The sequence below is a fragment of the Cydia amplana genome, chromosome 3, assembly GCF_948474715.1.
Source record: "Cydia amplana chromosome 3, ilCydAmpl1.1, whole genome shotgun sequence".
NCBI lineage: Eukaryota > Metazoa > Arthropoda > Insecta > Lepidoptera > Tortricidae > Cydia > Cydia amplana.
This window is the reverse complement of record NC_086071.1, coordinates 13,168,304-13,184,784: the sequence shown is the minus strand read 5'-3', so window position 1 is coordinate 13,184,784 and position 16,481 is coordinate 13,168,304. Positions and strand designations below refer to the sequence as shown.

General features: G+C 38.0%; 1 protein-coding gene and 1 long non-coding RNA gene across 2 annotated transcripts in view; one reads left to right on the top strand and one right to left on the bottom strand.

Moving 5' to 3' along the window:
- Window positions 1-16,481, top strand: part of LOC134662858 (uncharacterized) — a 310,694-nt gene that overhangs the window by 233,684 nt on the left and 60,529 nt on the right. The window lies entirely within an intron of this gene.
- Window positions 2,255-13,658, bottom strand: LOC134662551 (signal peptidase complex subunit 3). Its single transcript, XM_063518816.1, has 8 exons — window positions 13,535-13,658; window positions 12,963-13,127; window positions 9,155-9,271; window positions 8,553-8,666; window positions 7,974-7,986; window positions 3,242-3,385; window positions 2,897-3,163; window positions 2,255-2,451 (listed from the first exon to the last, which is right to left on the bottom strand). The coding sequence occupies exons 1-8, from the start codon at window positions 13,578-13,580 to the stop codon at window positions 2,322-2,324; spliced, it is 996 nt and encodes a 331-aa protein (XP_063374886.1). The 5' UTR covers window positions 13,581-13,658; the 3' UTR covers window positions 2,255-2,321.

Below are 16,481 nucleotides of genomic sequence, written 5' to 3'. Positions count from 1 at the left end.
GAAGTTTGACGTTTTAAATAACACTTGCACTACGTGGGCTATCAAATCTGCTGCAGACTTTTCTTGGTCTGACTCTAATAGAATCTGTGCGGAAAGAGAAGAGTCGTGGGATCTGAGGGCGCGCCAGTGCTATTTTATGGTTTTTGCTATGCTGACAACACTGGTCATGTGATTATAGTACGACACTAAAGGTCAAGATACTTGAATCCCTTTGTTCTGGTTTTTTGCCACGGCTTACTAAACGGAGCCTGGTGGTGGTGTCGGCTCGTCAACTCAATCCTCTGATTTAGCGCAGGCACTAGTTTTCTTCTACTCTCTTCTTAATTTGTTTAAAACAAACTCTTGTTTTTATATCTCAGATACTAGTGACAGTGCGATTGAAAAAACTACTAATACTAGTTAAGAATCTGCCCAATACAACTGTCATTTTAGTACCAAACAATATAGTCTCATTTATGTACTGCCTAATCTGTGCAGGCCAACAGTTATTTTAATACAAAACCGTAGATCGGGTAGAAATTGGGCAATAGAACTGTAATTTTACTATCTGGGATATACAAATAGTGCATTTAAGTAGGCCTTATTGGGATATGTCCGGTTCTCTGATCTCACGATATTTAATTTCGCCGAAAAGTCACTGCTAAATATGAAATATAATTTCGTAACTTACCTACAGAACCTAGTAAACGAACTTACAAATAAAGAAATATTTTATTAGAAAAAGTTTTATTCTTTGTAATCGAAGTCTGAATTAAAATATTCAACGTCACTTATGTTTGAGCTAGCTTGAGAACAACCAGGGAGACTCATAGAACTATCTTCATCTGAATTGGATGTGCTTGAATCCAGCACGTAGATTACAAACAAATTCATGCATATCACCCACATAGCGGTATTTTATTCGAGATACCGTAGGTACTTTTACTCAATTCTGAAAAAAAATTACATATAAATATGCATAAAATGGCAAGTATCAACACTATTCGTCAGTTATTTTAAAGATCATGAATGACCTGCATATTTATGAAAATGAATACATTTTGAATGAATATACTTACCGATTATGTACCGGAGACAAGTTACTTAGGGGGCTTATTAAATAGGTAATTATTTAATATTAAACAGAACATCAATACCCGTCAATAGTGGAACCACGTTCCGCGACTTTTTGTAAGTCGATATAGTCTACTTTTAGCCGTTTTCTTCCCGCTGACAAAACTGAACAATGTTAAATATAATTTTCCTTGTGGTTTTATGTACGGTTTTAATAGTGTTTTGATAATATTTTATACATAAAACTTGCGGTTTTTGTTAATAAAAATATACAATGACAGAAGTTTGTTTACTTTTTACAAGACAGGTGCCAAAGGTTTGATTGCCATATAAAATTGAAAATGTTAGTTCCCGTTTCTGCCACGACTCTTCTCTTTCCGCACAGACTCTAAATCAGTATATTACTAGAGTCGGACCAATAAAAGTCTGCAGCGGATTTGATAGCCCACGCAGTGCAAGTATTATTTATACGTCATAATTTCATAGAAGTTTGACGTTTTAAATAACACTTGCACTACGTGGGCTATCAAATCTGCTGCAGACTTTTCTTGGTCTGACTCTATTGTTGTCCTACTGATTCTTGATCTTAATGGATGAGCACTAAGGAAAAATATTACTAAAATCCTTAATATTTCAGTGTAATGAAACAACAAAATTTACAGAAAACTTGTATTCTCTTATAATCTTATGTCACACCACATTCACCCATTTACAGTACTGTCTCTAATTATGCATCTCGGCAATCTGTCTCTTCGGCTACAGAGAGCATCCAAAGGGAAAGTGGCATACTTACATACCAGTTTGTAGTCTAAGACACATTTGTATCTCAAATTTGACAGTTGTAGAGTTGATAGCATACACAGTGCAAGTGTTATTTATACATCATAATTTCATAGAAGTTTGACGTTTAAAATAAGACTTGCACTGCATGTGCTATCAAAATCATTGCAGACTTTTCTTGGTCTAACTCTAGTAGATATTACTGTACTGTACACATTATAATATATGTAGTAACTTTGGTTGATGAAAGTTGACATTTCAGTAACAACAAAACATATATTATGGTGCAGTATAGTGCCATCTAGTTCAGCTGTAAAACTCGAAGGCATAATGTTTTATAACTAACTTACTCATACTCTTTATACCAGATCCACAATCAATTACCTTGAACACATATTTGTAAAAAGGTATATTTGTATATTTGCCGAGGTGTATAACTATCGTAGTACTTTACTGAGATACTTTTAAAAGCAAAGTTGCAATGTTGATCACACTCTGGTCTGGGTGTACTCGGTGGGGAACCGGAAGGAGTGGTAGCCGAGGGCCATGATGTTGGGCAGCAACCCTGCATTGGGGATGATGTTCCATGACAGGGTTAGTGTTACATTGTTATGGCCCCTGAAAACATACAACATTGTGGATTATTATTTGGAAGAATTCTAGAATCTATTATTTTTATGTATGCCTGATTTTTTGCCTTATTTTAACATGTATGTTCTGGCATAGGTATAGCAGGTTAAAGAACTTATAATTTAATTTTAAATCATCATTATAATACCTATTTTGCTAATGGTATTAAGATAGAGCCTGTTAAAAGACAGACAGCATAAGATTAATAACAGGGTTCTAATTCTCTTAACTTCAGATATGGAACTCTATAAAGGTGTCTTGTCAAAATATACAAAGAGCTATTTCTTTTTTATAGGAATCGGAGGGCCTACCGCGAACCATGTTCGACGTGTCACACTCGTAAATTCATATGTAAGTGTGACATGGAGGCAGATTCTTATTGTTATAATTTTACAATATATGCATATAACATATTTTTACATGTCACACTTACTTCAAGCCTTTACCATCATCCCAGAAGTAGTACTTCGTGTTCATATTTTTGAAGTCAAGAACAGCATTTTCTCCTCTAAGAATAATTTTGTCCCACAGTACAATTTGGTTGAGCTCATTGTTGGGCGTAATGTACTCCGCTGTGAGGTACAGGAATAACTGTTTCACGTTCCAGTTGAACAAATGGGATAGATCAGTCTTCAGATCGAAAGTAAGGAAGCCAAGATCATTTCTCTCCCTAGAAACTCCATAATCCGGCACGTTCTTGCTGGAATAAAACAAATGTTAAACGAAAACCACTTCTTAAAAAATACACAGGTTATAAGGATAATTTTACTCAACTTACACGACTACTTTTACTGTGTTCATTTGGGCATTCGTTCTGTAATCCACAGTTAATGTAGATAGAAAACACAAGAAAGTTAAGCATGCTAGCACGCTGAGTGTATACGTTAATATAGCGTTTCCTCTCGTTAACACCGAATACATTATTGCAGTTTAAATTAAAATTTAATAACTACAAATTTCTTTTAGCGGTGGCTATAATAACGCTAACCTCCGCAACATCTGTTTGACGTTTCGGGACACGTCAATTGTAAACGTCACGAAAGTGTGTTCAAAAACCATTCATAAACCATTATTTTATGAAAAGGAAAATACAATCGCGTTTGACCAAAGAATCTATAGTACATTACTGCAGACGCCGGGAAAGAAGGGCTTGCCGGGTGAGTAGGTATAGCCGGCCGACCGTAGGGAGGCCGGATAGTGATACGAAGCCGGCAAGACCTTTTCACGGCTAGGCATGTATAGTGCTTTTCTCAAACATGCAATGAAATAAAAAAATACACCACTCAAAAAAACAAATTTATAATCTTTATAATAAAAATCCAACTTCACAACAAAAGTTTTTTAATTTTTCTTCCAATCCCGCTATAATAGTTTTTTTTTACGGAAGTCGTCCGTATTTCGCGTGTGTAGTGTTCGAATCACTGACCATCCAGCCTCTAGACTCAACTTAGGCCAATTCTTTCATGAAACCGATGCTGCCAAAAATACAGGGGTGCGGGGGACGAGGTGAGCGAGTCCCGTGCCGTGATTGGTCCGTTCAAACACACGTGGGCGTCAGACAGTAATATCTGCCGGGCGCTAGTGATGTGACACGTTGAATAATAACATTGTCAATCACGGTCAATAATGTAATAACAGTAATAATATGCAAGCATGTTTTGAATGCTATGTTGATTCGTTCGTTCGAAAACATTAACCCATAACGTTGTGGTTTCGTTAGCAGGTGTATCTGCTTTATATAATTAATTTAAAAATAAACTATTGGTAAAAAGGCGTCTTATGGGATTTAGAGAAGCGCGAGACGAGACGAGATGCGGATGCGGATATTCGCAACATCCCTGCTTGGAAGCACTTCTTCACGCAGCTCGCCCTTCGGCCTCGCTTTAAATTACTGAGGGTTGCACGCTTGGGAGTCGGGGTGAAGGCTTCGGGCCTTCGGCGGGTCAGCCTTCGGCCTCCCAGCCTGATATTCGCCCTTCGGGTTCGCTTAACCTACTTGGAAATTTTCCTTTGCCCGTGTCCGCCGCCATTTTGAGTGTTTTCAAAAAATAATTCACATACTAATCTTGGGCCCCCAAGCTCGCCGCATGCCAAATCTCAACGCGCTCAGACCAACTTGAAAAAAAAAAGACGGCCATTTTCATAATCATAATCATAATTCTTTATTGCAACCATGGTATTACAAGGTGTTTTTATGTTAGTTAGTACATTTTGAAACTTTTTAAATGCAATTTGTGTTGTCTCGGGCCCTCTATGGCATTTGGTCGAGCACCCCCCACCTATCTCTCACCTTTGAAGATTTTCATAAAAAATAAGTGGCCATTTTTACCGCCATATTGGTTTTATTAAAAAAAATCCATAGGAATACAGCTAGGTGACCCCGAGTTTTCGTGACCAAAATTTTAGCGCGCTGGGAGTATTTTGAAAAATGATCGCCATTTTGAATCCGCCATTTTGAAAAAATAATGGCGGCTTCAGAAACTGTCAGCGTCCCTCTATGACATTTGGTCGAGCATCTCCCACGTATCTGTCACCGTTTAGTGATCAAAAGTCGGATAATCCGGTAGACCAAAAGTCGGATTTTTCTGGAAGTCACCAAACCACCCCCTCTATACGACCGTATCAAAGTCAAATACCCCAGGAACCCCCTTCTGGGAGAGCAATTATGTCAATTAATCACTCGGGTTGCGGCTTTATATACAGGGTGGATTTTCTTTTTGGCTCAGTGAGGGCAGCTACCAGATCCCAAACTGCTACGAGAAAACGGTCTTAGGAGACCTTCCCTCGATTTCAAATTAGATCCCATTCCTATTGAGGATCAAAAGCTTGTATGGAAGCAAAAAAAAATTCCGGCTAGAAAAGCCACAAATCGAGGAAAACTTTTCCCATAATAAATTTCACATTTTCTCCATAGTAAATGTATGGAAAAAGTTTTTATTAATTTGTGGCTTTTTAGTACATTACCGTAAGTCGACCCCTAGGAAACTATTGATACTGGATAGGAATGGAATCGATTGGCATACAAAAGTAGCATGTGAAAAATAAAAGTTTTCATTTTCATTCAAATATTATGGGAAAAGTTTTCCTCGATTTGTGGCTTTTCTAGCATGAAATTTTTTTTTGCTCCCATACAAGCTTTTGATCCTCAATAGGAATGGGATCGATTGGCATAAAAAAAAGTTTGTCAAAAATGACCTTTTTCTCGTATCCTGTATGTTTTTTCCAAAATCTGTAAATGCCAATCTTCATTAATTTAAAATCGAGGGAAGGTCTCTTAAGACCGTTTTCTCGTAGCAGTACGGGATCTGGTAGCTGCCCTCACTGAGCCAAAAAGAAAATCCACCCTGTATTCGCGGTATCCTACTATACCCACCCATTAAAAACATCCTGTATAATTCTATTAAGAGTTATTACATGGTTTAAATCAAATATTGATTTGTTATTATGTAAATGAAATGTTATTTAACACAATCTAACTAAATGAGGTTTAAATTATTTGGCCGAATGTTCAAGTATCATTGCCATGTTGGCAGTCGTACACAGAAAAAAAGCAAAAATTAAAAAGTTAAACCGGCGCCCACTATTCTCAACAAAAATGGAATCAAAATAATGCATTTTAAATTGCAACCGTGTGTTTTTGTATAAAATTGGTCTTGTGATTAATTTTTGCAATGTTTTTATAATCGCTAAAAGTAATACGAGTACCTATGTAGTGCTGAATTGACAATATCGGTTATGTTCAAGGGAAAATTGGTACCTGACCGTAAGTGTACTTCTCATATTATTTTTTTGTTTTATAGTGAATTTTTCGCAAATACCTATGCGATTTGAATTGAATTACCTTATCAATAGTAAACAATCACATTCTATGGATATGGACATCACTAGTTTGGGCTTAGGAATGTCACGTAATAAAAGACAAGAAAGGATGTATACGGATGCAGCGCGATAGAAAGAGACTTTCTTAAAAGACGTCATCGAGTTTCAAGCGCTGTCAAATTTGATGAGACGCTTAAATTAAAATATTTTTTTATCCAAATCTCTAAAAAATCGGCTTACCTGTGAAATGAAATGCCATTTTTTTGTACACCAGAGTTTTTAGTGTTCTTGCCACACAATTTGACACAACAATAATGCATTTTTGATAGCAAAAACTTCTTCGAGCTACCGAAGTTTCTACACCGAGCCCGGTCCGCCGACTGAAGTAAGCGGTGTAGGCGTGACTCGAAGATGGAGTAACGCTACCGTATGTGTGGCAGAGGGGGTAGCGCGACTATGCTATGTCTAGAGGCTGGATGGTCAGTGGTTCGAATAGACCTTATTAGGGCCATTATACACAATCTGATAATAAGAATCTCAATTTCTATAAATAAAATAAATGCAGAGGATTTTAAATATTGTCTATGGTCTCTGGTGACTTACGTATAGACAAAATTTTAAATTTATTCATCAACACATTGAATCATACAGATTCGTATTCTTAATATCAGTACGTTCGTGTATAACAGGCGTTAACACGGTTATTTTGGTCCGATCACCATTCATTCACCAAAAATATAAAAAAAAATATAATTCGGCTGTTTAGTCTGTTCATGGACACAGACCCCATGTTTACATTAGAATTAAAAAAAAAATTACTTCCCGGCCTAGGCCTTCAATTTCGTATGAAATTCCTTTACAGTTCTCTGGAGTTGCTCCGCCCTAAACGTGATACTTCGAAGCCTGATATAACGCCCGGAGCGACGACATTTCATTGCATGTTTGAGAAAATACCTTTAAACGAGCAATTCTTGTTTATTTATATAATACTTGATCAACCAGATCTTGACAGTAGAAAAAGGCGGCAAATTTGGAAAATGTAGGCGCGAAGGGATATCGTCCCATACATATATATTTCGGGGATCTCGGAAACAGCTCTAACGATTTCGATGAAATGTACTATATGGGGGTTTTCGGGGGCGAGAAATCGATCTAGCTAGGTCTTATCTCTGGGAAAACGCGCATTTTCGAGCTTTTATATGTTTTCCGAGCGAAGCTCGGTCACCCAGATATTACAATATTAAATTTTGTACGAACATCGACAACGTTGGGGCTCGGTTGCTATGCGCCCATTTATTTATTTGTTTATTTATTTATTTATTTATTTATTTATTTATTTGTTGCATACAATTAACACTTACAGTTTAACCTTACGTGCCTTACGTGCTAATTGGAATTACATTTGGCGCCCATTCTTTTAATTTTTGTAACAGACGGGCGTACCGGACCGCGACTTTCGTCCGGTTAGTACCTATATCTTTTTCTCGCTCTTACATATGGCTGCGTCCGGTCCTTAGCCCGTTTCTACACTTGTAAGTTTTACTTACGTAAGTAGGGACACAGCTATACTAGAGAATGAGAGATGAATATCGTTATCTCATTCTAACAAATAGCTTTGTCCCTACTTACGTAAGTAACACTTACAAGTGTAGAAACGGACTTAAAGGATGTATGGCGGGTCACCTTCCACTCGATCGAACAGGCCTTGGACCGGACCAAGCTTTATACTGTTGTCTGAAACAGCTTTTAGGTTTAGGTTTAGAGAGATTCTGTTTTACGGCCCCAGTACACAATGGGCCATCACCGGTCACTCCAAGACAACAATATCACTTGCTCCCTCTAACGCATAAATGCGTCCCTTGGAGTGACCGGCGATGGCCCATTGTGTACTGGGGCCTTTACACTAACCTTATCCTGCCCTGCCTTTGGACAGTTTGGACGGCAAACGATTTGCCGCGACGTCGGCCCCGATATTGGGCCAAAAGATAGTTTTTTGTTTCACGAAATATTAGCACATCATTTAACTATCGCCATCGGGTTTTTATTTACTTGTTAAGTACAAAGGTACTCTTGGCGTAGCATACAAGTTCGAAATGAATAAAACTATACAGATTCTCACCATTGCAATTTATTATAACACCCTATCATCCTAATTCATTGGCTAAGCACTCTCCTATCAACCACTAACGCCAAGGCTAGCACGATTGTGAATACCGGCACCACTGTGGTGACGTTGGAACTATTGCAGGGGACACCACCCGGTATTGAGCGACAGAAGCACACCCTAGTGGCTGAGCTACCGTTCGTCGACTGGAAACAGCCGCTGTTGATAGAGTTTCCGAGCTGATCGACCGCTCTGGTGCACATGTATGTTGAGTTTTCCGCTGTAAATGTATATTTTATTATTTTTTTAATTCATTAAATTTCACAGCATAAGGGCTCGGTTACACGTACCGAGTAGAGCGGCGAGACAGTAAAACGAAGTATGGAATTTTTACTCGGCCGAGTGACAATTTCATACTTCGTTTTACTGTCTCGCCACTCTACTCGGTACGTGCGATCCTGGCATAACAGTATTCCAAGGCACTGTGCACCAGTACCTACCTATTTCATAGATACTCATGTCAAAATTAATTTATTACGCGAGAAGGCCGTTCATCTATCGTTTCACAGAACCTCAAGCATGAGCATATAATTTGTAAGTATGTCTACTTTTGTACAATATTTCTAAATGGGGCAAACCATCCACAGTATAATTTTACAGTAACTAGGAGTTATCTTAATAATTACTAAACACAAAATACTACAAAGCACAAATGGCAATAAATAACTAAACCGAAAAGAAAAGAAGATAAACTTAGAATATAAATACCTATATCATTGAAGTAGTATGTATATTGCGCGCAGACATCGTTAGGACCCAAAATGCACGAGGCTTCCAGTGAGTGGTGCGTCCAAATGTACTCCACGTCGGGCCATGTGCCGTCGACTGTGAATGCAACGCGAATTTGTGTATTTGAGCCAAGTGCTGTGCCAAGAGCCATGGAAACAGCCTCGTTTGTAAAGCCAGGAAAAAAGGGTAAGTATTTAGAGGGAAATAAAAAATATGGTGGCGCGCCGTGCGAAACTGCGACGGGAGATAGGGATATAGCGTGGAATAAAATGGTTTAAATATTTTTTTCTACTCCCGTACTTTTATTTGCCATTTAAAAGGTCGTACACACCTTTAAACCCCTATGTTATAGTTGTCAAGACAAGTCTGTATTTGTGCATACACGCAGTATCTTTTTGGTACTTTTACGATACTTCGTGTAATCACCACTTAAAAAATATTGTATGAAATACATTGTTGCCAACCTAATTTTGTCATATCTGACAGATGTATACTAAGTGCATTGCTGCCAATTTACAAAATATTCATTAGGTTCTATAATAGAAACAATAAAATTGCTTCAGAAGTCAGAACCGCGCATGTGACACCCGTAATATAGCAAGATCCATAGACTACGAACACCGCTTAGCGTTGCTTGTTAGTCTCCATAGGCTACTGTGGCCAAAATCGAGAAAAAAGCTATCCAAAATTGTAATTTAACTAAGAGCAAGTACCAGGGCCTCATGAGTTACAAGAAGGTGTCGCTGACCAACCGGCCGTGAGCCGCGGGGCGCGGTAGCCGGGTTTGGTTGGTTTACCTACATACATATATGTCCTATATGATTCCACTTGTTTAAAGTATTATTTTTGTTGTATGAAAAATATTTGTTAAATTTACAAATTTTTTTTCAAAGTAAGTGCTTGGTCGTAGAAAAAGTATTGTATGCAACGTTGTTTAACTGAGTCAAAAAATACTCGTGGCGTCTTTATTAACAATTTTCGGCTTCGCCTCAAATTGTTACTCACGCCACTCGCCTTTTTTGACCCCTCTTAAACAACGGTTGCATAAAATACTATACCTCAATTAAGTACTCTAAAAAATTACTTCTATTTAAAATTTTGCTCATGACGTCAGTACTTATAAATGCAGCAGAAGTATACCTACCTACAACTGGAATTAGTTAATGAAAATCAGCCCCCCTTCCCCTTCAGGACTCAGGTGGCAACTTTTTGCAAATTAATTATTTTTTAAATTAATTGGCTTAATCGAATGTTTTCCGGCGACTTTTCAGACTAACTATACATGTTTTCGTTATTTTTCTATCGAGCTAAGGTAAAAACTCATTCGGTTCTCGTATGGTTTTTTTTTCTCGTAATGTGTTAATCATACAGGATTGTGACTCTTGGAGACCCTATACATCTCTAAGGATAATTTGATAAACTATGTTATTTTTTAGTTCTGACACTTAGAGACATTTACACCTCTAAATAAGTTTTTCTACTCCAGCACTTAAATGTGTCAATTAAATGACTGACAGTGATATCTAAAGCAATGTCATTTGAATGATTTGTCTATAGGCTCATAAGATGACTGCTAGCAGTCATCTTATGAGTATAATACAACTGCTTTATTTTTTTTAAAGATACAAGTTCCGATCATCTTGATTGAAAGAGGTATGTTTTCATTTACAATAATAACTCTTTTTTTTTTTAAATAATAACTCTTTTTTTTAATAATAACTCTTTTTTTTTAATAATAACTCTTTTTTTTTAATAATAACTCTTTTTTTTTTTTTTGCTGCAACTGTCATAGAAAAAGTAATGTATGCAACAGCTCATAATTGGTTCTTAAAATTCTCGGGTCTTTTTTTACAAAACTCGACTACGTCTCGTTTTGTAACTTCGACCCTTGAATTTTAAGAACCCTTATTATATCACTGTTGCATAAACTACTATTAGATTTTTTTTCCATGTATCTGTTTTGTTTTTATTTTAATATTATTATTATAGTTTTTTTATGTAATTCGACATTAAGAGACCTTATACATCTCTAAGTAACGTTAGTTTGATTTGGTAGTTGTAGTTGTATTTAATAATTGTTGATGTATAATTATTATTATTTTGCTTGTATGTAAATTCAATGTTGACGTGTAAAAGTGCCCTTGTGGCCTATTTGCTGAATAAATGTTGAAGTTGAAGTTGAATAAGTTGAACTGGCTTATCTCTGCCAGCTGTGTTCCGCTCTGGCAGGTCTTGCTGAGGAACACGTTTATTATTTTTTCTACTCGTCGACTGCAATGCTTGAATTAAGACTTCGTATACCAAAGTGAAATCGCATACTTTTTTCACTATGGGACCCCAACTCAACTATAATATTTATTTCGATACAGTTTAGTCAACTATAATATTCATTAAATTATTTATTAAACCAACATAATAATAACAGCATAGGTAGCATAGGATCCACAGCGCAGGCTTCGTCATCATACAGAAAGCTCATCCACCTCAGGTTTCGTCAAATATAGAATATAATAATAATAATAATGTACCGTACTACAAGTATTCACCTGTGCCAGTTCTCGAGAATGGTCGTGCCACGCTCTATTGGGATCGATCTATTATCAGTGACAGGACTATTGTAGCCAATAAGCCTGACATTGTGATAATAGATCGAGCGCAACGCCGGGCCGTGCTCGTTGACATCACCATCCCCCATGATGAGAATCTCGTGAAAGCCGAGAAGGACAAGTCCAGTAAGTACCTAGACTTGGCTCACGAGATAACGGCCATGTGGGATGTTGATTCGACGATCATTGTCCCGATAGTTGTTTCAGCGAACGGTCTAATAGCGAAGAGTCTCGACCAACATCTTGAGAGACTCTCGCTAGGTGGTTGGATCAAGGGCCAGATGCAGAAGGCGGTGATCTTGGACACGGCGCGGATAGTCCGCCGGTTCCTCTCTCTGCGGCCCTGACCACCGGTAGCTTGGGCCCTGCCCCGCTGCCGGCGGCATTCTAGGTTAGGTTTTTTATAATGTGTTTATATGTTTTTTTTTATTGTTTTGTAAGTGTTTTTATATTTTACTTTTATATTCATATTATAAAAACCCTAACTTAAGAGAAAAGATAAATAAAGAGATAATAATAATGTAATATTCATTTCGATACAGTTTAGTCAACTATAATGAAATTGACCAATCGAAAGCGCGGAGCAAGTACCAGGGCCTCATGAGTTACGAGAAGGTGTCGTTGACCAACCGGCCGGGGGTGCGGGGCGCGGGGGCCGGGTCGCGTACGAGTATGAAGGTATCGCGGCTGCTCGCGCATCTTAGTTGTATACTTTTGGTTTTTTTACCTACATATATGATTCTTCTACTAGTTTTAAGTATTTTTTTTGTTGACTCGTAGAAAAAGTATTATATACAATAGTGATATAATCAAGCTTTTCAATCTCGTACCTTTACTTAGGCAACTCAGCAAGCTTCGTTGCCTAAACACGGTACTCGACTGAAAAGCTCTCCATTATATCACGATTGTATAAAATACTATTACACACGTTTAAGTAACGACTTACTGGTCAGACTATGCCAATTATTTGCCCGATTGCGAGCCACTATAAAAATAAACTTACAAGATGCCACCAAGGGCTGCTGGCACGGCACGCCTCTCGCCAGCCGGGTCGCGTCCTGATAAGTGGCGTTGAGGAACACACAAACTTACAAGATGCTACCAAGGGCTGCTGGCACGGCAATCCTCTCGCCAGCCGGGTCACCTCCTGACAGGTGGCGTTGAGGAACACACAAACTTACAAGATGCCACCAAGGGCTGCTGGCACGGCACGCCTCTCGCCAGCCGGGTCGCGTCCTGACAGGTGGCGTTGAGGAACACACTGTTGTTATTGAATTGCGGACCCAGCCACGTGAATTGGAAGCAACGACTCACTGCATTTGTTTGTGCTACTACCAGTACTGCACCTGTGTTTCGTAGTTGGTTTAGCATAAACAAGCTTAGATAATACAATTAGGTAGTTCACAAATGGAATAACGACTTAACTGCCTTCCAAAAAGTAAGTTTGTATTTTTTTTAATGCTTTTCTTCAATTGGATTTCAATTACCTAAATGGAAGTTTGGAATAATGTAAACAAACCAATTTAATTTCATTACTTCGTAATTTCGCACTTTTTAAGGACAAACATGATCTTATCAACTGTTTATAGGTACCTACATACTTGAATATTTTATTAATAAAATATCAATTTGTTGTTATTAAAACCTACGAGCATAGCCTACGAGTATATTAAGTAGGTACATAATAGTTATCCTTAAATGACGTTCGATTACACACACACTATATACTTACATATATATGCGCAATACTTACATGAAACGAAAACTAACGCTGTTATCACTAAATTGACTCTAGTCATATTGTTTACCGAAATAAACACTAGTTTTAGGAATCGTAATTACTTAACTAATTTGTCCCGTTTTCATTGTTTGTCAAATGCTACTAATTGTTTGCTTTGTCAATTTACCCAGTTATCGTATAGGGGAATCACATCGCATATTTAAGTGATAAGTCTTACTGATTAGATTTGTGATGGGCAAGAGCCGATACCGGATATCGTGACTTTTATCTTGATACGTTCCTACCTATTTATTAATTATTTAATCTTGGAAGACAGGAAGTTACGACGAAGAAGGTAACTAGAAGACATTAATTAGTAAAGTGCATTTAAGAATTACAAACATAGAGTAAACCGACAGAACTTTGAAACATATTTCGCATTTTAAGTGAGTCGAACTATGAAAATAATACTAATAATATGGCTATACGTAAAAACAATGTGAAAGTATTATTTAATGTATTATTTAAACAAATCGTTTTGGATTTCTTCGAAACCGAGATTATAATTATGCTCACGGACTGACCCGACGCAAGTAAAATCATGTCACAAATTCTTCAAAGTGAATTTATGCCATTCATGTCGTCTTCTTTTTGTTCATTAAAAATATTGATACCTATTATTCACGTTGGCTATTGGGTTCCGTGAAGCGGCTACCGATGCATACCTACATGGAATGAAATTATTCCCCATTCGCTACTGCTGGACGATAAGCCGATTTCGTCTAACTTCGTTCAATCAGCGAACACTGAGCTCCACTGCATTCGCGTAGATTTGCGGTTGAAAGAAACAGACATGTTCTAATTTTAAAACAATTGGTCTGTATTGGATACTTATCAATCTTATCATTGGGATACAATACCTTCGCTGTTTTGATGTGTTCAGTTAGTTGGTTTGACACTTTTGTAGAGCTATTTGTAGGACAAATGAAACAAAATAGTTAAGCTTCGAAATAAATTAAAAGTGGAAAAATTCACTGTCTTGGGTGGGACTTGAACCCACGACCACTGGATCACTAGTACAGTGCTCTGCCATCTGAGCTACCCAGACCGTACCTAATTCAGCGAATATTTCCACCATATTATGAGCCCTAGGGAGGCTCATAGCGACATCTACCGTAAGAGTCCTACACTTCTTAAACGGCTACCAGAGTTCCAAATCATATTGGAAATTCACCAGTAACGATGTGCTATCCCATATTAAATTAATTAGTGATCCAGTGGTCGTGGGTTCATGTCCCACCCAAGACAGTGAATTTTTCCACTTTTAATTTATTTCGAAGCTTAATAGCATCGTTCGCAGACATTTCTGCATAATCCAAAATTAATTTCAGGGCTCATATATGGTGGAAATATTCGCTGAATTGGGCACGGTCTTGGTAGCTCAGATGGCAGAGCACTGTACTAGTGATCCAGTGGTCGTGGGTTCAAGTCCCACCCAAGACAGTGAATTTTTCCACTTTTAATTTATTTCGAAGCTTATAGCATCGTTCGCAGACGTTTCTGCTTAATACAAAATTAACAAAATCCTAGTTCATTTAAATATTTACAAATGGTCCATATCCGGAAACAACATATTCGCGCTCAACTAGGCCTTACCATCACTAACTTAAGCATCGTCGTACACAGGGTTACTGGCACGCTAACCGCAACCTGCTGATCGTGTTGCCTGTTTAAGAGTTTGATGTATTCAAAAGGTACTTTAATACAAGATACAGTACGTAGCGGCCCCCTTTTTTTAAATATCTTTCGTTAAATTGAAATTATCACGATTATTTAGCAGTGGCGCTAGTGTGCACGTTGATGGGCTCTTAACACCTTGGCTGCCATGATCATCACCGGTCTGTGTGGCTATAAGCATCGCCAGTGGGGTCACGTAATCTTCTCTATGTGGCCATGAGCATCACCATCATTACCTCTTTATCAACCTCAGTAATAGGCTGATTTTAGTGTCACGCGGACCGTCCGTGCGGATCGCTCCGCACCGTCAAATTGTATGAGAAAGCTGTCTGCGCGGACCACTCTAAAACGCTCCCTGAAGTGAATACATATTGGTCCGGTGCGGAGCGATCCGCACGGACGGTCCGCGTGACACTAAAACCAGCCATAGTCCGATGCTGTGAGCGTTACGGGTGGGATCACTTTAAAGTATGGGGCGTGGGTGCAACACTTTGGGTGAAGTATGGTGAGCAGCTAACGTGTTAATAACTTAATACCTAAGCCGCTATTGCATATGTGATATAGTAAAATAAGGGTTTAAACTTCGGAAATTTTAAAATTTTCAAGTCTATGCCTACGATTCAAATCATAACAGAGTTATCGGTAAAAGGCTCACTTCAATTTACGTCGAGATTGGAGTGTAGCAAAGGAATATATCAGGTATTTGTCGATGATACCAATACCATTGAGTGTTCAGAGAATTCAGTACCTTAATTCATAGAGCTAAAAGTGTCTGGATTATGTATTGATAAATGATAGAATTCTAAAAACTCGATTTTACTTTGCCAATGACGTTAGTGTGACGTTAGGAAGATTATGATGTCGTATTATTATACAACGAAGAGTTATTCCGGGAAAAGATTTTGAGAGCAACGAGACCATGTATAGTTAATTTTCTATAGGTACTTATTACTAGATCCGGGCGTCCGGTACTTTTGGCAGCGGTTCATCGATGGAGTTTTAGATGATTTTAAGTTATGAGAACCACTGACAATGCCATTTTGTACCTATATTTATTCGAAAACGACTAATATGTGCTCTATCCCGTACGGTATGGGCCATACCAATCAAGGTTTGATAATTATTAAGTCTCAGGTGAATTCGACATACGGATATGCTAATTTCTGATTTGGTTGCGGAATTTATGCGTGGACAAGAGGGAAATTAATGTATGTATATGCCAAGCGAATTACCGCGTTGCTGA

Excerpts from the sequence above, each read along its gene's own strand:
- LOC134662551 (XM_063518816.1), bottom strand. The coding sequence starts at position 13,580 with ATGACTAGAGTCAATTTAGTGATAACAGCGTTAGTTTTCGTTTCAT. Across the intron at positions 9,272-12,962 it reads GCAGCCCTTGGTGGCATCTT|TCGACGGCACATGGCCCGAC; the intron begins GTAAGTTTGTGT and ends TTGCATTCACAG. Across the intron at positions 8,667-9,154 it reads ATACTACTTCAATGATATAG|CGGAAAACTCAACATACATG; the intron begins GTATTTATATTC and ends ATACATTTACAG.